Below are 22,770 nucleotides of genomic sequence, written 5' to 3'. Positions count from 1 at the left end.
GAACCAGGTAAAATCTATAAGAAAGTGGTTGGTGAAAAAGTGTAATAAAGGAGAGAAAAATAAATAATTTAATTTTTTTAAATTAAATAAAAAACATTAAATCTGTCAAAAAAAAAAAAAAAAACATCAAATACTAAAAATCCACATGTATCATTTCCCTCCCCTCTCCGTCACCATACTCTCCTCAAGCCCCAGAACTCTCATATCATGCTCTATTACTCTCAACCATGTCTGTCTCGGTCTTCCTCTGCCTCTAGGGACCTTTTCTGTTCTCCAAGTCTCGAGCATCCTAACTGGTACGTCCATAGGTCTCCTTCTCACATGGCCAAACCATCTTAGTCGGTTTTCCATCATCTTGTCCTCTATTGGCACCACTTTTACCTTTTCCTTAATCACCTCATTCCTTAACCGATCTTGCCTTGTATGTCCGCACATCCACCTCAACATGCGCATCTCCGCCACACTCATCTTTTGAATGTGATAATGCTTCACGGCCCAACACCCGGAGCCGTAAAGTAGGGCAGGCCTAATTGCCGTGCGATAAAATTTTCCCATTAATCTTTGGGGCATATGTTTATCGCATAGAGACCCTGAAGCACTCTTCCATTTCAACCATCCCGCTTTAATTCTGTGAGCCACATCTCCGTCTAACTCCCCATCTTTTTGAATAATAGATCCTAGATATCCGAAGAAATCCGAACCCTCAACAACATTCCCATCGAAAATAATACTCCCCGCCTCTGTCGATCTCAACCCCGCCACCTTAGTGAACTGACACCTCAAATACTCAGTCTTACTCCCCGCTCGGCTGAACCCACGAGTCTCTAAAGTCTGCCTCCACAATTCCAACTTTCTCTCCACCCCCTCTTTTGTCTCATCAATCAACACAATATCATCAGCAAACATCATACACCAAGGGATGTCGTCCTGAATATCCCTTGTCAACTCATCCATAACTATGGCAAAGAGAAAAGGACTAAGTGCGGAACCTTGATGCACCCCGATGGTAATAGGAAATTCTTCCGTTCTCCCAACATTAGTGCGAACACTTGCACTAGCCCCCTCATACATGTCCTTTATGAGGTCAATATATTTTCGCGACACACCCTTTCTCGCCAAAGCCCACCAAAGTACTTCTCTTGGTACCCTATCATATGCCTTTTCCAAGTCAATAAAAACCATATGTAAGTCCTTCTTGTCCCGATGGTATTCCATCAACTGTCTAATGATAAAAATCGCATCCATAGTCGATCTCCCGGGCATAAATCCAAATTGGTTTTCTGAGATGTCTACACATCTCCTAAGCCTTTGCTCGATAACCCGCTCTCATAACTTCATCGTATGACTCATAAGTTTAATTCCCCGATAATTGGAACACTCTTGAACATCACCTTTGTTCTTGTACAAAGGGACAAGAGTGCTTCTCCTCCAAGCCGATGGCATCTTGTTGCTCCTCCAAATCTTGTTGAAGAGCATGGTTACCCATTCGATCCCTTTCTCCCCGAAGCACCTCCAGACTTCTATGGGTATACCATCCGATCCCTCTGCTTTCTTTGACCCCATCTTCCTTAACGCCTTTCTAACTTCACTCTTTTGTATTCTACGCACAAATTCCCGATTCACCATGCTTGGTGTTACCTCTACATCCCCAAAACCTTGTTCCTGATGTCCAATGAAACATTATAACTCGTTCATTGTTATGATCAATACTTGTTCGATTAATCTCGGTTTACACTAGCTCACTAATAACTGTCTAGCTGATTGATCAAGTTAAGTGATTTACGATTGTAACTCATTCATTGTTATGATCAATACTTGTTCGATTAATCTCGGTTTACACTAGCTCACTAATAACTGTCTAGCTGATTGATTCATTGTTATGATCAATAATTGTTCGATTAATCTCGGTTTACACTAGCTCACTAATAACCGTCTAGCTGATTGACCAAGTTAAGTGATTTACGATTACTGATGCTTACTTTTTCCCGATCAAGAAATAAGAATTTGTGGTGATACAAAGGGCTACGTTACCGAAACCGAAACCGTAAGTCCATAACCGAAACCGAAACCGTAAGTCCATAACCGAAACAGTAACCCTAACAATATAATTAAATAAATGTAGGCATGCGTGTAGCATCAAGAATCCCAACAATCAGCCGTTTATGACCCCTTTTCCGATTTTCTATACTTCTTTACATCTCTTCCCAATGGCAATTCATACCAATCAAAAATCAAAAATTAATAACAGATGAACTCTTCATCTTTCTCCATTGAACGTTCATATCTCCTTCAACTATAAAAGGATACAACAATGGCAGTCCTTACCCACTCACCTCACTCAAAAATACCAGATCTAAAAATAATTTGTTTTACTGTTCCAACTTTCAATGGCTTCCTCTACAAATCCCAACATACCCAATCAACAAAATTCTGCCCAACCCCAAAGACCAAGAGGAAAAAAATCGTCCCCATTTGATGAATCCCCTTTATGGAACCACGTTACAGTTATACGTATTCCCGCTTCCGGTGGTAATCGAACATGGACTTGTAACTATTGCGGCAAAAAGGTTAATGGTTCTTACACCAAAGTTAAAGCACATTTGCTTTCATTCTCAAATGAAGGTGTAGACGATTGCCCAAAATTGTCGGATGAAACGAAGCGAATGTTATTCAAAGAGCACGAACAGGCTGAAGAACGAATAAAAAAGAGGGAACAAGAAGCAAAGAGGAGACAAGAGTATGTTACTTTACCTTCTGGTTGTGATTTAAAGCAACAAAAACGAAAAAAAGGGACAATAGAAGCAAGTTTTAATTTCGCTCTTAGAGATGAGGTTGACAAAGAATGTGCTCGTATGATCTATGCTTCTGCCTTGCCATTTTTTCTTGTCAAAAATCCATACTTTCGTCAGTTTCTTCTCAAATTATCAAATAGCAACATACCTGGCTATGTTCCCCCAAATTATAATAGGTTGAGGACAACATTGTTAGAACAAGAAAAAGCCCATGTGGACACTTTGCTTCAACCTTTTAGAAATTCTTGGAAAAAAAGGGGGGTTTCATTATGCTCTGATGGATGGGGTGATAGGCGAAAGAGACCTCTTATCAATGTCATGGGTACTTCTGGGGGAAAGACCATGTTTATTAAGTCATTTGACACAAGTGGTAACATAAAAGATGCTGAGTATGTTGCTTCTTTGTTCACTGCGGTTATAGAGAAGGAAGGGCCTGAAAACATTGTGCAAATCATCACCGATAATGCTGGAAATTTTAAGGCAGCGGGTTTGATCATTGAGGGCAGGTATGCTAACATTTTCTGGACTCCATGTGTGGTTCATTCCTTAAATCTAGCCCTCAAATCTATATGTGAACCCACTGCTATTTCAAGCCACCATGATGCCTGTAAGTGGATTTCATCCTTATCATCAGATTGCAATGAAATTGTTAACTTTGTCAATCAACATTATAAGGCCTTGACAATTTATCAGAAATATACCAAGCACATGCTGTTAAAAGTGTGTGAAACTCGATTTGCTTCACATGTTATCACTGCTGAGCGACTACTTTTGGTTAAATCTGCTCTTGAAAAAATGGTGATGGATCCTAATTGGAAAACATTTAGGAAAACGAACGTAGAATCAAAAGCTGATTATGTTAAGCAGTGTGTAATTTCTGATAGTTTGTGGGATAAATTGGAATATTTTTTGAGTTTTACATCTCCTATATATGATATGATAAGGTGTGCTGATTGTGATGACCCTTGTCTGCATCTAATATATGATATGTGGGACTCTATGATAGAAGAAGTTAAGGAGAAAGTATTTAAGGAAGAAGGAGAGGACTTAAGTACTGGATATTCCAACTTTTTTAATATTATCCAACAAGTTCTGGAAGCTAGATGGAACAAAAGTAACACCCCACTTCATTGTATGGCTCATTCATTAGTTCCAAAATTTTATAGTCAATTTTGGTTACAACGTGCTGCCGGGACCATTCCAAGAATAGCACCAAATGAAGATCATGAGGTATCTCTTAATAGAGATAAATGTTTTAAAAAATTGTTTCCAAATCCTGATGATCTTAGAAGAGTGTATGCTGAATATGGAATGTTTTCTGGGGGATTGGGATTTTTTTCGGAACCTCATGTTATGGAAGCAAGAGTTCATGAGGAGCCACTTAGTTGGTGGGCAAGTTATGGATCATGCACACCCATGTTACAGGCTTTGGCTAATAAACTGCTTTCTCAACCGGCATCGTCATCATGCTGCGAAAGAAATTGGAGTGATTTCTCACAGATTCAAAGTGTGAAAAGGAATAAGTTAGACTCAAAAAGAACTGAAGATCTTGTTTATGTCCACAATAATTTGCGGTTGTTTACCCACAAAACTGATGAATACAAGAGAGGCCCGTCAAGCTATTGGGATGTTGGTAAGTTATTCTTATACATGAGCTTAATTAGCTACCTTTTTGCTGTTAATAAAATAATTTGGTGACTCTTTTCCTTTGTTTTTTAAGGTGGTGATTCACTTGGTGTTGATGCTGACATGGATGCATTTGCTAATATTATTGCCGAAGATCCTACTATTGAAGAAATGTTAAGGAATTATGAAGATGGAGATTATGGAGAAGATGAGAATGCTGTTTTGGAATAGATGATTTAGAATTGTTCTCTGTTTTTGTTCTTTGTTTTGGAATGGCTAATGGGCAGCCTTTGTTTTGAATTTTCATGTAATGTTCAGTTTGTTGAACTTTTTCAAGTTTTTTTTAAATGAATGAGAAATGCCAGTTCTTTTGTTATATTATTAGGTCTTTGGATTATAGTTCATAAATTAATATTAAAATATGTATAATATTTTTATTATTTCAGAAAAATGCCGAGTCCAAAATAACTCGCGGATCCTTGTACCCGAGTCCGAGCATCACAGGTGTACGATTGTTCCGTAGAAATTAACATTAGTAGTAATCATACATCATAAAATACTTACATGTTCAGGAAGCTTTTTCCATGTTGATCAAGCAGATTTCCTTGTCTGCGTAAATGTGTTCAGAATTAGAGAATACCAAAATGACACGATAAATTGGCAGGTTCAAGCAGCAGGTTAACATTACTTACCCTGGCGTAGTTCAACCATGGGTTTTTGCTCTTGATTTTATTCCTGGAAATTAAACATTAAAATTTAATCCAAAGATGAAAGAACAGGATAATCCTCATGCCAACTTGTTATCTTTTTACCATTTAAGTTGGATGACATACAGTAATATGTAGAAGCCACGAATACGAAGTTTGCCAGCATCCGATCTGACAGATTAATGCTATGGTCAGTATTCATTAAGGGAAACAGACATTTTTGATGTTTTCGATGAAAAAAAAAAGTCAAGAGAACATACCTAGCAACTACAACTTTGCCCTTGTTCGTAGCAATAGTATAGCCCTTGCTCCTAGCAATAGTATAGCTCTTGACTTCCTCTCTTCTAACAATTACATACACAAATAAGCTAACAGGCAATTAAAATAGTTCACATAAACTGAACAGGCAATTAAACCAGTGAGCGACAACGTTAGAACAATGACTTCATACAACAACAATTCATGGCGACGTAAGAAGGGGAGAGAAGCAATGCAGTTTAAGACAATAAGGTAGATAACAATCATTAACAAGTTAGTTGTTGTAAAGAATAAAGCACTCTAATTCAACATATTTAAGGCAACTTAAGTGACAGAACTCTGTCCATCAGCTACAATACCCCTAGATGAAGCCAAGGGATGAGTATTTGTTATTGCGAAATCATCGTATTAAGAGGAAGGTCGCTCCTAGTTTAGCAAGAAACTTCCATTTCTATCGGTCCCTAAACACCAACCAACATGACCTAACATTACCTATGTACCACGATAATTTTATCATCCCGTCTTTTTCCTTATCTTCTACAATAACGGGCACTCAGTGCTTCCAATAAATAGCACAATTCACTTCTCCCCCAATCCGGATATGTTGCGGACAATTAGAGACTTCAATCAGAGCGCATAAAACAATCCCAACCATCCTAATCTTTGAGTTCAGACCTTAGCGGTGTTGTATCAGGACTTGACCCTCCTTCGTACAAATGGGCTACTCCCAATGCAAAATAAATTCCACAAAAGAAATAAATGGTCTTTCTTTCCCATTTTATTCCTTTAATACAGGTATTGCTCACAAAGTGAATTGTAAATAATACATCTTTTAGTTGTTTTCACTAGCAACTAGAAGAAACTTAGATAGTAATATTAAGTAAGTTTTGATGCCCCCTAAACTCTATCACAACCGAGAGAAATCCCACTAAACTCTTGAGAAAAATCGAGAAACCATTTATGAGAAGGACAGTTAACAAGTACACACACTACACATTCACGTATAGGCTGAACATACAAAAACAACCTGATATCTTTATATGTATATTAGCATAATGTCAACTTTGACTCAACCATAAACTCTGACATATAACAGAAAATCTGAGGCCGAAACAAACTCTATAACCCGACGATTGCCCTCTGCACTACTTTCTAGCCATTTATAATACAAAAATCCCGCAACAAACTCGAATAACCCGACAAAACAATGATGAAACAAGAATTATTCAAGGGTTTGCTGAGTTAAAAACCATTCGCAAACCAGAAATAGCACCCCCTTAAAGACAAATTATTCAAAGTTTGTTGAGTTAAAAACCATAAAAAACAATGATAAACAAGAATTGGTACTTTGGTTGTATTTCAGAGAAGAATCATCATATATTCGAACAGAAAAATCATCAATTTGAACGATATTATTTTAAAATACAGAAAAAATTAGACAAGAGTTACTTACCACAAAATGAAGAACTCAAGGAAACCAAATCAATTGACGAATCTTAATTTAGATGCCGAAGATCAAAGGCGGCGGCGTTAGGGGCTATCCAGGATGGAGGTGAGGGCGTTATGGGCTGTTCAGGATAGGATCGTGTCGACGACGACTCGCTGTGTGCGGTGGAGGGGCGGAGAGGAGGTGAACTAGGGATGGAGATCAGAGTAAGGGTTGAGAGTGTGTGAGAGTTACAGATTGAGAAACGATTAATGGAGATTTCCGATAAGGTTTTGTCTTTCCTTTTCCTCTTATATCATACGATTATACGGAGTATTATATTTGTTTGTGGGCCTTAGGTTATTACAAATGGCCACGGCTAATAAAAAATCGTTGCCTTTACTCCTTTAGTGTATATTGGCTACGGTTTCTAATGTGAACCGAAGCCTTTTGTTTTTTTGGCTACGGTTTGTTTCCAATAACCGTAGCCTATTATAATAGGTTACGGCTATTTTTCATAACCGTAGTCTTTTGTCCCCGCCTAATGTCATTTTTGTACTAGTGTGGCTCTAACTAATGTAGCAGAAGCAAGTCGGGTATCGTATCCACAGGGAGGCGGTCACTATCTACTCGCTATTCTAGTCTGTCTATGGTCACAATTTGGGGGTTTGAGTAATTTTGACTAAACTAAAGAGTAATAAAAGTAAAAACAATAAAAAAGGCAAGAGTGAAAAGGATTCAGAGAAAATAAAGAGAAAGATGTCAGGAAGTCGGTTCACCATGATATTACAAAAATCAGCTAAAGGTAAGGCCAGTCGGGCTGATGTGAGAAGGGTAAAGGAAAGGTCCTTTCGGTCTGCTATCCGCCCTAGAATACTGTTAACTTAGCTTTCACCCTCAACAGTGTAGTCTATTGTCCATAACAGGTCTATTCGTTCAAATCTCTCGATCTAGGTTTGAATTTAACCAGATTAATTGACTCAATTGCATGCATTCAGTTTAACAATTACAGTTATATTGCTATGAAAAAAATTCTCAGATTAAATCTCTTAAACCAACTATCGTATCATCGTTATACTACCACGGTTCCCCTAATCCTAGCAGTCAAGAATTAGCTAAACATAATGATGAATAAAGCAGTAGAGGACAATAAAGCAATAGCAAGCATAGGATTAAGATGAAAGAAAGAGAAATAATACTAGAATAAAAGGGAAGAAGGAATTACAAAGGTTCAGATCCGGGAGAGAGGAAAGTAACGTCTGATTAATGCCAAATGAAAGATACTTAAAACCTAATCACGTCTCTCCTATTTATAGGAGAGATATTTTGTTAAACCTAAGACATGATATTAAGATAAAAATCTCGCGTCCAAAAGATAAGTTACTCGGCCGAGCACTTTGGAACTACTCGATCGAACAACATCTAGCAAAAACCTTTCGATCGAGGAACTCCTAAATAGCTCCTCTCGATCGAACACAAGAAGCATTCGATCGAGGTCTTCTCTCATCCAAACTACTTGATCGAACATTGAGAGTCTTCGATCGAGTTATCCACCACTTAGCTAGCTCATTTAAACGTTGAATTGCTTCTAAAGCGACTTCACGCATCCCAAGGCAGCGCATTTCCGCTCCAAATCCACTCATCTCCTAAATGCAAGCTAAACGAACAATAAACGGCTCAATTCTACTACTTTCAGGTCCATTCCTGCAAATAAAGCTAAACGAACCAAAGTAGAATATTCGGGGCATTTCGTAGCCTAAAACTACGAGAACTGCATAGAAATACGTGCATAAAAGGCTTATAAAGACTATATAAAATGCACGTATCATATCTCCCCAAACCAAACATTTACTCGTCCTCGAGTAAACTAAATGCAAACTAATGGAACGGAAAATAAAGCTCAGAGCTAGCTACAAATGCCCACTTAAACCGATTTAATGCAAACAACTAATACTTATAGCAAAACAATCAAGTGCAAACGAGTTGTAGGATGTATATAATAAAGCTAAACCATCGACCTTGCAAGACCTTTAATGATGGACTCTCACGGGTCACTCTTCTCTCATGAAGTAAAAGGTAAGCATATGAATTGTAAGAGAAGAAGAAACATAATCGCCCACCTAAACTACGACCCACATAAACATGCTTGCAACTAAGATGATAGACAATTCTAGTTACAATACACATACATTCCAACCAAACAAGGTCCCGTCACAACCGAGGGCTTACAAAAGTATGGAAAAGTGAGGCAATGGGTAAGAAAAGGCAAAACATTTTTGGGAATGTGAGGCTAATAGTCAAGCTAGCAATCTAATCAAAACCAAACTAAACAATACTCCCTCCATTGAACTCCACTTTGCAGGTTTCTCTTTTGCACACTATTAACAAGCGGACATTCAACTTCAGTTTTCTCTCGATACATAAGTTAAAATATATTCATGTGAGATCTTATTTGATTCGTCTTTAAGAGTACTTTAAAAATATCTAACTTTTATAATTTTTACAAATACGTAGTTAAAGATATTTACCGCGTAAAAGTCGCGTTGACAAACGTGATAAAGCAAACATGTAAAGTGGAGTTGAATGGAGGGAGTATCCGATTCTTAATCATTAGAAATAAGCACAAGTGCCTCTTATTTCGGCACACAAACTCACTAACCAAAAATATACTCCTCATATATAGGATCAAAATATAACATAGGAGTAAAAACCGTCAATCAATCAACAGCTAGTCTTGCTTGTGACGGGCTAATCCCGTCACAAGCTTGTGATCTCTCACAAAAAGGGAGAGGGGACAAGATGGGGCACCCCCATGTGCTTCCCACTCACCTCTCAATGGGCATTTTGTGAGAGGAAACGGTACCCGTCACAAGCTTGTGACGGATATCGCCGTCACAAATGAGAATTTGTGATCAATCAAACTCTTTTTTCTTTTTTTTTTTTTCTTTTTTTTTCTTTTCCACGGTTTTCTTTTTCTATTTTTTTTCTTCACGTTTTTTTTTTTCATTTTCAACTTTTTTTTTTCATCCTCCTTCCTCCATAAATTACCAACTCCCGATAACAAAACACAAACCAAACTCGCATCAACAGACAAAATACCGCAAAACATACACTAAACTAGCTCGACAAGGCAGGCTAAATTTGGATGTAGTAAAGGGTCAAAAGGCAAATTTGGCTAATAGTGGAGTTAAATGGGTAAAAATGAAAGAAAGGGGAATTTGTAAGCACCTCCCTGCATTTGACACCAACCACTAACCTGAATGTATGCAGACAATAAGCAGTTGAATTTCATACTTGTGCAAATTAATGAACATGTTATGCAAGGAGTAACTACTCACAATCCTACATGAACGACACCAGTTTTAAGAAGACGGTATTTCTCCCTCTCTCTCTCTCTCGCCCCCCCAAAGATATAGATTTATTTAATTAGATTAAAGTCACTTAATTTTTGAAATATATATAGTATTGATTGATTTATATTGATGATTGATTGAGATGATATGATATTACGTTTTTTTTTAAACAAATCGAACGATTAAAATATGTATGCAAGTTAAGTAATTAAGCACTTACCGACTCACGACCATCAAGATACAATTTATGATTACATTTACATACACAAATTCTCATTATAGACAGACACTATCCGTCTATACGTATAGACGGATACCATTTTTCCTCAAAAAATACCCATTTGCCATAAAGTGGGAAGCACATGGGGGTGCCCCACCTTATCCCCTCTACCCATTTTATTAGAGATCTTTACCCGTTTGTTCGCCCCACCCGTCTATACCAATACCTATTGATTTACATATTACTAAAATATTACTCCCTCCTATTCTATATGATCTCCCACATTGATTTTGAACCAATATTTAGTGGAGTGGTAATATGTGGAGGACAATAAAAGTATGGGAGGGAATGTGGGGGTTACATGTTATATTAACCACAAATGATAGACAAATAAGGAAAGTGGAAGATTTTTGTGATTTTTTTTCCGTTTTAGGAAATGTGGAAGATATTAGTGAATAGTAGAGAGTAACAAGAAGAGAATTATATTAAAAGTAAATGCAACTACTCTCTCTCAAAAAACTCTCTCTTAAAAACCCTAGCCTCCATCATATTATACAGGGGCTCCCATCGATTATCAATTGATCGATAGTAAGCCCCAAAATTGTTTCAAATTTCAATCAATAGTATGCATATGTATCTTCTATTCAATAAAAGTCTCTCTTTTGGTGAGAAACGTTTTTCCGTCCCTTATTTCGGGGTTTTTCCATTTATTCGTGGGGTTAGTTTCATCAGTAATATAGTCAAGAGTAGTTCGTTGACGGTTTACAGTGTGTTCTTTCAAAGGATAAAAGTAATTTGTCAACGATCTTTGGAACCAGTCAGATGTAAATCAAACGAAAAATTCCCTCAAAAGCTACATGAAGATAACGATAATAGGATGAGCCGAAAGATGTTGTTTTGATATCCCTAGTTTATAAAAAAATTATTTTTCTTTGGTTTGCATTAGATTTGTTTTCGATTATAATTAATGAATTATTCTTTTCTCTCTTAAAAAAAAGAAGAGAATTATATATTAAGTTTTCTATGTTTCTCCTACGATTTAGAATTACCAAAAAAAAAAAATGTATATATAAAGGGTTTTTCTAACCTATGTCCACTAGGCATAAAATAAGAAAATAAAAAAAGGAAAGAATTAATTGGTGTTTTTATGAGAAATTGAAATATCCTATTAATTTTACTTTTCTTTACAATAAATACATTTATTTATTTCTTTTTTTTGTTTTCTTATCCTATGCCTATTGGACATAGGTTAGAAAAACCGATATATAAATAATAAGACACGCCTTCAAATTTCAATCCACCACATCTACTGATCTAACCTCCGACGACAGCCACCACTGATCTAACCTCTGACGACAGCCAGCATTAGACTCAATATTGTACTTGGATCGCTCTTCCTCCGCTTGATCGTCGCGACTCAAACCTTCTTCTGTAAATGGCGGACGTATTTAATTTACTTTTGATGTACGACGACGATGACGACTTCAATGGACCAATTGTTGATTACGGTGATGATGATATTGCCATGTCTCCTGATCCTGAGAGTATGCGAGAAGTTGAGCAGAGGACTGTAATTGGCAATGTAGTAGACTCTCCTCAATTGTCTGCACACGCTGATGTTGATGATGTCTCAGATGAAGACCGTAAAGATATTGATCCATTATTGGATGCTTTTCTGCCTCCACCACCACAAGACAAGTGCTTAGATGAGTTGCAGCAGAAAATCAATAAGTTCCTTGCATACAAACGGCAGGGGAAAAGCTTCAATGTGGAGGTGCGTAATCGAAAAAACTATCGGAACCCTGATTTTTTGCGGCATGCAGTGAGCTACCTAGATATTGATGAGATTGGGTCTTGCTTCAGCAAACATGTGTTTGACCCCCATGGATATGATCAAACCGATTTCTATGATGCAATTATATGATGCCATTTGTTGAAGACGGACAATCTTTATCTTCGATCATTATTCACTAGTAGAAGGCGTTGCTGCTCTTCATTTTTTGATTTAATTCCATTTACAATAGAGCTAAAGTCTCTATTTTTTTATTTTTGGTTTATGATTAAATATCTAGCTGAAGTCTCGCTATTTTTTTTTTTTTTTTTTGGTTTATCATTTGATGCAATACGGTACAATTTTCATTATGGAAACATGATATATTATACCTTGTGAAGTTCATAATTTGATAATGGTGCTAGTGCTGTTAACGTTATCTGTGTTAAGGTTAAGGTTGCACAAATCTGATCGTCTATCTTGCCATTGGTTTCGACACGATGCTAATGCTGTTAACGTTATCTGTGTACTTGTGCGAATGTGCATGTGTATGTGTATGTGTATGTGTATGTGTATGTTCCATGAAATTTATTTTTTGCCATTAAAAAGTTTAATTTGCTAACCGCACATGACAATTCGTCTGACCCATTCCCTTCTTCCTTTCCCTCCGAATCCCTTAATCCAAACAAAGAGTGAAATGTCCACAGACCACAACCCGTAAATGTAGAAACTTGGATTTTACGACATAAAGGCTGTTTAAGATAATCAGTGCAAAAGATATTGTTTTGCAGACAACAAAAGCGACGTGAAGCTGAGGAGAGACGACGATCAAGTGATAGAAAGGCTGATAAGAGATCTTGAACAGTGGTGACCGAGTAATTCAGAATTTGGTTTAGTTACAGTCACCTCGATTTTTAAATAGGTGACGGAGTTGAACGACTAGTAGAATGTGACAGGATTAGCGCGAAGAAGTATAGTCTTTATCTAAACTCGTACCAACATGCTATGCGGAGTTGAAGACGGCCTATAAAACTGGCTTGATATATAATGTAATGCCTTGTTTAAATGTCAATTGCTTAAGAGGTAGTCTGATGTTCCGGGGTTGGAAGAAATAGGCAAGAGTAGTGTGCAGGTATTATTGATAAATTGTATATTTAGATATGTTAGTTTTCATCATAAAATGTTGGGTCGTTAAAATAAAATTAAAATATAAATAAATTTAATTGTTTTTTTTTTGGGCTTCTCTCATTTTGGGTTAGTCTTATGTTATAGGACGGTCCTATAGGAGAGTCACTGATAAATTTAATTGTTTTTTTTTTTTTTGCTTCTCTCATTTTGGGTTAGTCCTATGCTATAGGACGGTCCTATAGGGGAGTTATTGTATTAGCTATATGCTTTTCTATACGAAGATCGATCTTGCGTTGTTACAATTTGATTTAATTCCTCTTTTTCATGGCAAATAGCTTCATCTTTTATGTTTCACAAATTCTCATTGTAGACGGATAATATCTATCACTTTGAAGAGACCTCTCACAATAAATGCAGGTGGAAGAGGAGGAGGAGGAACTGGGGAGGCCTTGTGAGAGGTCTCTTTAGAGTGACGAATATTATCCGTCACAAGCAAGACAAGTTGTTTGATAAACCATTTTCTTTGATAAACCATTTTCTTGACTTGCGGAGTATGTTTTTTATCAGTTCTTTGATAAACCAATGGTATACGGAGTATGTTTTTTATCAGTTCTCTTTAGAGTGATGAATCAATGGTATACGGAGTATGTTTTTTATCAGTTCTTTGATAAACCATTTTCTTGACTTGCAGCTTTTTCAAGAGATAATATCATTTTCAGAAGATGAAATCACAGATGTTCGTGGTGTTCGTGATTCATCGGCGGATCATATTCTAAATGTTTAGTATATTAATGTATAAGTTTGTGTTGTGGATGATGGTTTTGGTTTATATATACAATATTTTGCACTTTGCAGATATGTAAATTGTATTTGGTTGCTATTGATTTTGGATGATGGTTTTTTGTATTTGGTTTTTTGGTTGTATATGAAAGGAATGTAGGTTATTTGGTAATAAATCCAATTTTTTTTTTTTTTTTTTTAAATAAAACAATATACATCAGACTTTACCAAAAACTGATGTCTATTTATGCAATAGACATCGGTTTTTAGTAAAAGTCTGATGCCTATTTATGGAATAGGCATCAGATAAAATTAAAACTGATATCTATTTTTGAATAGACATCTGACTTAAGTCTAATGTATAAGCATAAAGAATATACATGTCTCAACTGTGCATCAGTTGCATATCTGATGCATATTGATGAAAAAATCGGATGTCTATGATAATTTTTGTAGTAGTGAGGTTTTTGTTTGTGAATACCATATTGCCCTTTTAAAACATAAAAAACTACTTGAAGTGTGTCGTCTCGAAGATTTTGACACATCATACGATCTTGATAAATCACGATAACGCTTTACGTAAATGGATGATTTCCACAAACTTAAAACTATTACAATAGATAATCACTCTACAATCATACAAACATCAATGACTACGCATACACGTTTAAAAGACGTAAGTTACCTTACTGTAGCTCCTTAGTCCTAGGAGACAGATACACAAAACTAACCCAAATCGAATTTTACATATTCAAAATAATCTGATTCATGCGACACCAATGATACATTAATCAAGTCTACGTTAACAGATAGTCGAATCAAGCCAATAGTCGAACATATATTAAGACGGGTAGATCAAAGGATACGCTTATAAAGAGAGAAAGCGTTGAGGATGACGAGAATGACTAGTAAAACGGACGCAAATAGCGCTAAGAAAACGGAGGTGCCTAGATAACGGCAGAATTTGTCATAAACATTGCATATTTTGCCCCAATTTACGTGAGAGTTGCCCTTCAGTCCTATGTATCCAACACTGCCGGCTGCTCCCGTTGCTGCTGCTACTATACCTAGTATTAGCTGCACGTTTTAACCAGTGACAGAGTTAGAATTCGTAATTATAAAGTTAACCTATAGATAAAAAACACATTATACTTGTATTTTAATCATAGAATAATAACTTGGCAAAAAAATCATAGAATAATAATGTTATCCCATAATATAGTTGCCCTCGAATAAAAGCTAAGTTTCTAACATATTTGATCCGTCTTTCTTAAATCCAAAATGGACATATCTAACGAGTTAGTAGATTGTACTAGTATAGATCCCGTACAATAAATGTGTGGTATTTATAGAGTTTTTACTTTTAGTGTGTATTACTTATTCGTTTCAAATTTATACCTTAATTTTTTTTTTCATATTTCACCTGATTTTATTTTGATATGAGAAAATATATTAAGCTGCAAAAGCAAAATTAATAAAAAAAAATTGAGTATGTCATGAAATCTGTATTATAATAAAAAAAATTGGTATATTCTCTCGTGTACCTCTGAACTTTTTCGTTTTCTATGGTGTACCCCTTGTTTTTCGCAAAAAAACTTTGACCGACAATAATTCTCTATTACGAGTTTAGAAAACGGTAATTTTTTTTCCAACCCAATTATCTCGGCAAGGCCTTCAATTTAAAAAAAAAATTGACCGCTTTTTGAACTCTTAGCCGGTAGTTATGGTTGGTCAAACATTTTTTAACGAATAAACTTTGACCGACCATAATTCCCGACTTCGAGTTGAGACGTCGGTGAATTTTTTTTCAAACGGAAGACCTCTTAAAAACGGTCAATTTGGAAAAAAAAGTTTATCGTATTCTGAACTTGTAGCTAAGAGTTATTGACGGTCAAAGTTTTTTTGCATGAAAAGAGGGGTATATCATAGAAAATGAAAAAGTTAAGGGGTACACGAGAGAATATCCCTAAAAAATTTCACAGAATTAATGATTTCATTTTATAAATTTTCTTAAATCATATTAATGAAATTTTTTTTTTCTTCTCAAACCATATTAAATCATATTTCACCTAATAATACTCCCTCTATTTTTTTATATATGACTTTCTCACATTTCGAGACACTCCCTTCTCTCTTCAATATCTCTTAAAATATAAGACTAAATATTATGATATGTATACTCATATGAAAGAGTTTTTCGTAAGGAATTTAATGGTACCATTTTTATATTTTTTGAACAAATATATTTTTGTAAATATTAAAATCAAAGGCTTACCTCGTAAATACAAAACGTCATATATAAAAAAATGGAGGGAGTAACTAATTATACTAATTCGTGTGAAAATATTATCAAGATACAACATCGTTTGACCATAAAAAGTAAATGGCACTATTATAGTTTATAGTTAAAACATATACTCCCTCGGTTCCATTTATTAGGTTAACCTTGATTAAATAAATAACCGAGACGGAGTAAATATTAATGCTTACCACATCATGGACTGCCAAAATCAAGAATATCTTGGGAGGGATGGTAGGCTTGGATATAAATGAGAGCGATGTGATTAACGTGATAATGCTATATAAACCGGTCACTGATAGCGCTACTAAAAAGTATCTGCAAATAAGAATAAGAGTTAGGTCAAGTGATAAGAGTTCTCTTACTTCAAACATGAAGTTAGGAGTTCGATTTATACCTATAATATAGCGCGCTCATTTGAAAGAGCAGTTTTTGCAATAAAAACATGTATAAAAACAATTGTATGTTACGGAGTATCTTATATATTTAGTCTAACTTGGAGGCTCAAAATTTCAGCCTACTCTCATATTTAAGTAATTTAATGGTATTATTGGAACCTTTGAGTTTGACATATTTGTCAATAATTGTGGAATAATTGTGGAGGTGGGGATTCAACAAAGATAAAATTGTGTTACATCATCAACAATATTATCTCCGGTATACTAAGAGAACAAGGAATATGAAAAGTCTTTTCTCCAAAGCGCACACTTATACTCCGTATATATAAAATTATTATCGTATATGCATTGCATGATATCTAGACTAATTTTGTTATCATATCAAATTAAATTAAGGGGTCGTTTGGTTCAAACATTAGGAATGGAATGGAGTGGATTCTAACTCCATATGGGCATGGAGTTAGAACCCCATACCTCTTAATGCTTGTTTGGTTCACGTTTGGAATGGATTCAGATCCTTTTGTTTTTTTTTATTATAAATAATACCTACAATATTATTTATAATTTCAAGTAACTAATACAAGATACTAACAAAAATAAAACTTCAAAATAATCGATAAAAAATCAATACGACTAAATTAAAAATATTCTTGAATTATTAAAAACAAAAAAATTGCAATATAATCATCTATCACTCTGATGATTACAATAAATCATACTTTTTATGATGATCATCTGTAATGATCAATGCTGCAAATACTCAAAACACTAATCGCCGTACAAAGCATGTATGATCATCATCAATGATGATTATATTGCTAATCATTTTGTTATGATGGGATAACATTGCAATTAGTCACACTAATCGCACTTTCGTATTGAAAAAAAAAAGAGAATAAAAAAAGGTAGAAAAGTATTGACAATGAAAAACACGAGAAAAAAAATGAAGAATAGAAGATGGAAGAGAAGGACTTGGTAAAATGTAATGTATTTCTTTTTATTTTTTGTTTTCTATTATTTTAGGGTTTGTACATAGGGGGAATGGATTTAGAATCATGGGGTGAAACTAAGGTATGAGATTCTAGGGGGTTGGGGTGGAATTAGAACCCCTTGGGTTTCTAACTCCATTCCAAAAGGGGCCAACCAAACATTGGAATGGATGAAATCCATTCCAATCCATTACTTAAATGAAAAGGAGGCAATATAGATGTTTGGTCGTTTGTCCATGGTATTATTGGTATACTTCATAAATTGTACAAATTGTTACATAAGACGATCGTATCATAACAACGACTAAAAACTAATGAACGCCCAAAACTTTGAAAAGAGAAAGTTACTCAATAACTTCTTGTTTTAAAATGAGCAAGTCTCATTTGAGATCGTAATTTGAGATCGTATTAAGATAATGTGAGATTTAAAAAAAAAAATCAAACAAGAAAATAAAGAACAAATTTGTGGAGTATTTGTAGTCTGAGGCTATGTCTTCTAGAGTTCAATCATGTCACTTTTAAATGTCTTACCTCATATGCGTGGTTTGCCGTCTATATTACATAAAAGAAGATCGTACAATAACTACGGAGTTTATCTCTGTTTTAGAATAAATATATTGGCTGAGTTATATTTTTTTTTTTTTTTTCATTATTGTACATGGTTACTTTTTGGCCACCTCCTTTGTGGTTAACATTTTTTTTTTTGGTTGAAATTTGTGGTTTTCGTAGTGTTTTAAGTTATGACATTAAATGGTTCGGTTCAAATTAAGAATCTTGCAAAGTCCGTACAAGTGGCAACAAAAGTGGATGTCGAAGATCTACATATTAATGCTACATTAATTAATGCTTTTTAGTTTGAAACTTCTAATATACCATTAAAAACAAAAGTGAATGTCGAAGATCTACGTGTTAATGCAACATTTTTAAGCTTGTAACGGATAATGTCCGTCTTCAATGAGAATTTGTGTTATATTTATAATATGACTTAATGTTTCTAAAATTTGACATTTTAAGTTTGAAACTTGTGGCTTTAACTTGATTACCTAGTGCTACTTCAAGTTGGAAACTTTTAATGTTGGAAAATTTGTCTTTTATGATTAGATACATAATTTAAATTACGGTTTTTCTAACATATGCCTATTAGGCATAGGATAAGAAACCTAAAAAGGAAAATAATAAATGACATTTTTATGGGAAATTGTAATATCAATCTATTAAATTATACTAAAGTTCGCTGGTGTGAATGATAAGGGCTCTCATCTCTTAAACAAGCAAGTGATCAGGAGTTTGATTGCAGACTCTTATAAATGAAAAAGCCAAACTTAAGAAGGGTCAACCCCAAAAATACATAAACTTAATTATAAGTAGATCAGACATTATCGGATAATAAAATCTAAACCTATATCATATAAGTTGAGACGTAGGTCAACTTATTACGGAGTATTTTTTATTCGGCTTGGCGGGGGAAGAGGTGGATGCGGGAGCGGGGAGTGTGCGGGATTGGATTGAGGCGAAGTGGAAGGAGTTTGGAGGGAGGGAATGCGGTTGGTTTATGGTGGGTTGTTGGGCTTTGTGGGAGCATCGCAACAAGGTTATCTTTGAGGCTCGGGAGGTCGACCCAGACAGTGTGGTGAAGCGGGTAAGAGGAGTCATGGAGGAGATAGAAGGTGGGGGATATGTGCGGAGTGGTACAAGGGATGGGGAAGGAGGTGGGAGGAGGGAGAACCCTCGGAGAGGTTGGGTGGCGCCTACTGAAGGGTATGTGAAAGTGAATGCGGATGCAGGTGTTCAAGAAGGGGCGGGTGTGAATCTGGGTATGGTGTGCCGAGATGGAAGGGGACGGGTGCTTTGGGGAGCGACGCATGTGTTGGAGCAGCTGTGGGAGAGTCACATTGCGGAGGCGGTGGCGGTTCTGGAAGGGATTAAGGAAGCACGGCGAAGAGGCCACGAGAACATTATCGTCGAAAGCGATTGTCTACAAGTTATTGAAGCTTTGCGGAAATCTAGTTCGGGCAGAAGTATTTTTGATTTAGTTTTAGATGACATTCGTTCTTTATGTTTCTCTTTTAATTCTGTTATTTGGTCTTTTACGAGTCGCTTGAACAATGGAGTGGCTCATGCACTAGCGCATCCGTTTCCTAGAGTAGTTGGCAAGTATTTGTGGTCAGAGGGATTGCCTTTGATCGCGAACGATGCGGTTGTTTCGGATTTGTTATTAATGCAGTAGAGACTTCGGGTCTCCTTTCAAAAAAAAAAAAAAAAAAAAAAGAAGTACAATAATATCTAAGAATTTGAGTTAAAATTTTGAGTCTTCAACTTGGAAATAACGAGTATGTTAAATTGAAAATAACTAGGTTAATTTGCGAAATTTTATATAAGGATTTTAAAATGTTGCCATATTTAAAACCTTTTAAATTTTTATGCGTGGAGTATGCCTAATATATCATTATCCATACTTCTAAACATCTAAGTATCGGTGATATTTTTTCTTTTACTCGTATCTTTTTAGGAAAAAATATTGATTTGCTCACTTTTATGATAAATACTTTTAGAGGAACAAAGACTGAGTAATTTTCCAAATTACAAATCTGTAAATTACTCTTTTACTTCAAAAACCGATATGTTAAAAAAGTGTAAATACAAAACTAAAGCTCTAAAAGGTTAAGTTTACGCATAAAGGATTAAAGTGTGAGCTCTTAATTCTTAAATACAATATTGAAATGTTTCAAATTGTAGGACAGAATATTATTTTAATATTTCAAATCTGTAAGCCTTACCGGACTAAATAATTTTAAGTACATTTAGGGGTATTTGGTAAACGGTATATTAGCCGCTTTTTAGTATATTCAAGGACTTTAGCATGTTTGACCAATTAATATGCTAATTTTAGTGTTTGGTAAACAATATATTAAAACAGCATATTTGGGGTTAATATGATGTTTTTCAATATGCTGTTTACCCCAACATATTGGTTAGCATATTGTAAAATAGAAAATTTTGTTCCATTTTACAAAAAAAAACTAACAATCTACAAATCGTAATCTGTCAATTACCAAACACTCAAATTATTTCTGCTAATTATAATATGTTAGTCAAACCTTCTGATAAAATCTGTCATTTATAATTTGCTTTTACAATCTGTTTATACTGAAATTAATTCGTTGTTTACCAAACAGGCCTTAATATAAAAAAATGTGGTAAATCAAGTGATAAGTTAGTATAACATCTAAAACAAAGTCACTTAATGCTACAAAAAGACCGCTAACATATTACTCAGTAGTACTCTCTGTCATTCAACAGATTCTTTACATTTTTATACTTTTATTATGATGAAGTGTTTTAACAAAACGTATAGTAAACTTACATGAAGACAGGAGAGTACTCATTTCACTACTTCTTACGATTTAAATTTTTATTTCTCTAATCAAAATACAATGAGGAGAAACATAAAAAATAAATAAAGATAATACACTGAAAAGTAAAACTCTATAGATATTGTGCATGCATTGCACGAGGTCTATATTAGTTATATAAAAAAATATTAAAAAAAGGCACTTAATGCTACAAAAAGATCGCTAACATATTAATCCGTACTACTCTCTCATTCAACAGATTCTTTACATTTTTATACTTTTATTATGATGAAGTGTTTTAATGAAACGTAAAGAATCTACTTAACGGAAGGGAGTAATTGGTAATAACCACGATAATTAGTAAAATTGTCGTGGTTAACAATAGTAAACTTACATGAAGGCAGGAGAGTTGGTAAATTTAGCAGGAAGAGGAATGGTAATACCAGGTAAACCAGGAACAGGTACCATTGCTGTTTGTTTGCTTGTAGCCATTACAACAACTGCTACTATACAACTTGCTAACAGTAAAAACCTCAAACCAACATCAATTACCATGCATGATGATGAACTCCCTGATTTCGGGGCATGCGTAGCTGCTATTGGAGTTTCTTCCCTCGTCTCAATCGCCATCGCGTATGTTATGCCGAGGTTACACGTAATACGAGTAGTTACTATTTATAGATGGGTTGTTCAGTTGTCAAGAATAATATTGAGCAAATAAGGGCTGTACTAAGTGGTTAGTAGGGAGAAGGATGATATACTTACTATATATATATAATGAGGGTTTGAATTAGGATAAGTGGGGTAAATGAGGAAAGTGATTGAAGTTGAATTACGTGTAATTTTATGCTGGATTAATTAATTTGTTTACATTACAAGTGTTAGCTTGCACGTCAACTCGTCCAGGCATTTGAATTCAAGTATTTGGTTCGTTTTTTTATTTGTGTTATTAGTTGTAACATGAATGCGTAATTTGAACGTTGCGAAGATAAGACGATTACGAGTTGTAAGTACTAGTGTACGCAGACGGTTAGATAGAGTGTGGGGTTGAACTTAACTGAATTTAATAGAGCTGAATTGAATTTAATGGGGCTTAAACTGAATTGAAATAAGAGTTAATTTGTAAAGAGATGAGCTGAAATAAACTAAATGAAATTGAACTAAACCGAACAGAACTGAACTAAATAGAGCTGTAATTAGGGATGCTCACCGGGCCGGACCGGATAAATTTTATAAGGTATTTTGAAGTTTTTTTTTTGGGCTTGGACCCTACCGAAGATCGGCTACCCTATTTTTGTGAATTGGAGACCGGATTGAAATGTATCTGAACTAGACTGGACCGGATTGCCCGGTACGGTCTAGTTTATGAACAGCCTTTAACTGTAATTGTTATATTTGTGTTTAGCATAAGATTTAAAATGTGAAATATTCAAATCAAATCAGAATTTTAACAATAAAAAATAAAAAATGTCAATTGGCTGAATAGTTGTGGGATCTTGAGACCCTACTACTCCAAAGGTGGGGATTTTTGACGAGAAATTTTAATACAGGGAAAAATAAAGGGATAATTAATTAATTAATTATGTTGTTCAAATCGATTAGGATGACATTATTAGAGAAGACAATGTCAACTTGCTAGAAGGTCTAGTCATCATAAGATTATGATGCTT

At 35.1% G+C, this 22,770-nt stretch overlaps 2 protein-coding genes and 1 pseudogene across 2 annotated transcripts; 1 reads left to right on the top strand and 2 right to left on the bottom strand.

Moving 5' to 3' along the window:
- Positions 1-5,153, bottom strand: part of LOC141642283 (uncharacterized) — a 41,268-nt pseudogene extending 36,115 nt beyond the window's left edge.
- Positions 5,154-11,817: 6,664 nt separating this feature from the next.
- LOC141633983 (uncharacterized) lies at positions 11,818-14,065 on the top strand. Its single transcript, XM_074446325.1, has 3 exons — positions 11,818-12,233; positions 12,604-12,679; positions 13,973-14,065. Exons 1-3 carry the CDS (start codon positions 11,818-11,820, stop codon positions 14,063-14,065), a joined length of 585 nt encoding a protein of 194 aa, XP_074302426.1.
- Positions 14,066-14,635: 570 nt separating this feature from the next.
- Positions 14,636-21,882, bottom strand: LOC141642280 (CASP-like protein 1D1). Its single transcript, XM_074451040.1, has 3 exons — positions 21,495-21,882; positions 16,552-16,678; positions 14,636-15,138 (listed from the first exon to the last, which is right to left on the bottom strand). Exons 1-3 carry the CDS (start codon positions 21,728-21,730, stop codon positions 14,917-14,919), a joined length of 585 nt encoding a protein of 194 aa, XP_074307141.1. The 5' UTR covers positions 21,731-21,882; the 3' UTR covers positions 14,636-14,916.
- Positions 21,883-22,770: the final 888 nt, after the last annotated feature.

The sequence above is a fragment of the Silene latifolia genome, chromosome 2, assembly GCF_048544455.1.
Source record: "Silene latifolia isolate original U9 population chromosome 2, ASM4854445v1, whole genome shotgun sequence".
Lineage (NCBI taxonomy): Eukaryota > Viridiplantae > Streptophyta > Magnoliopsida > Caryophyllales > Caryophyllaceae > Silene > Silene latifolia.
This window is presented reverse-complemented; position numbering and strand designations above follow the sequence as displayed.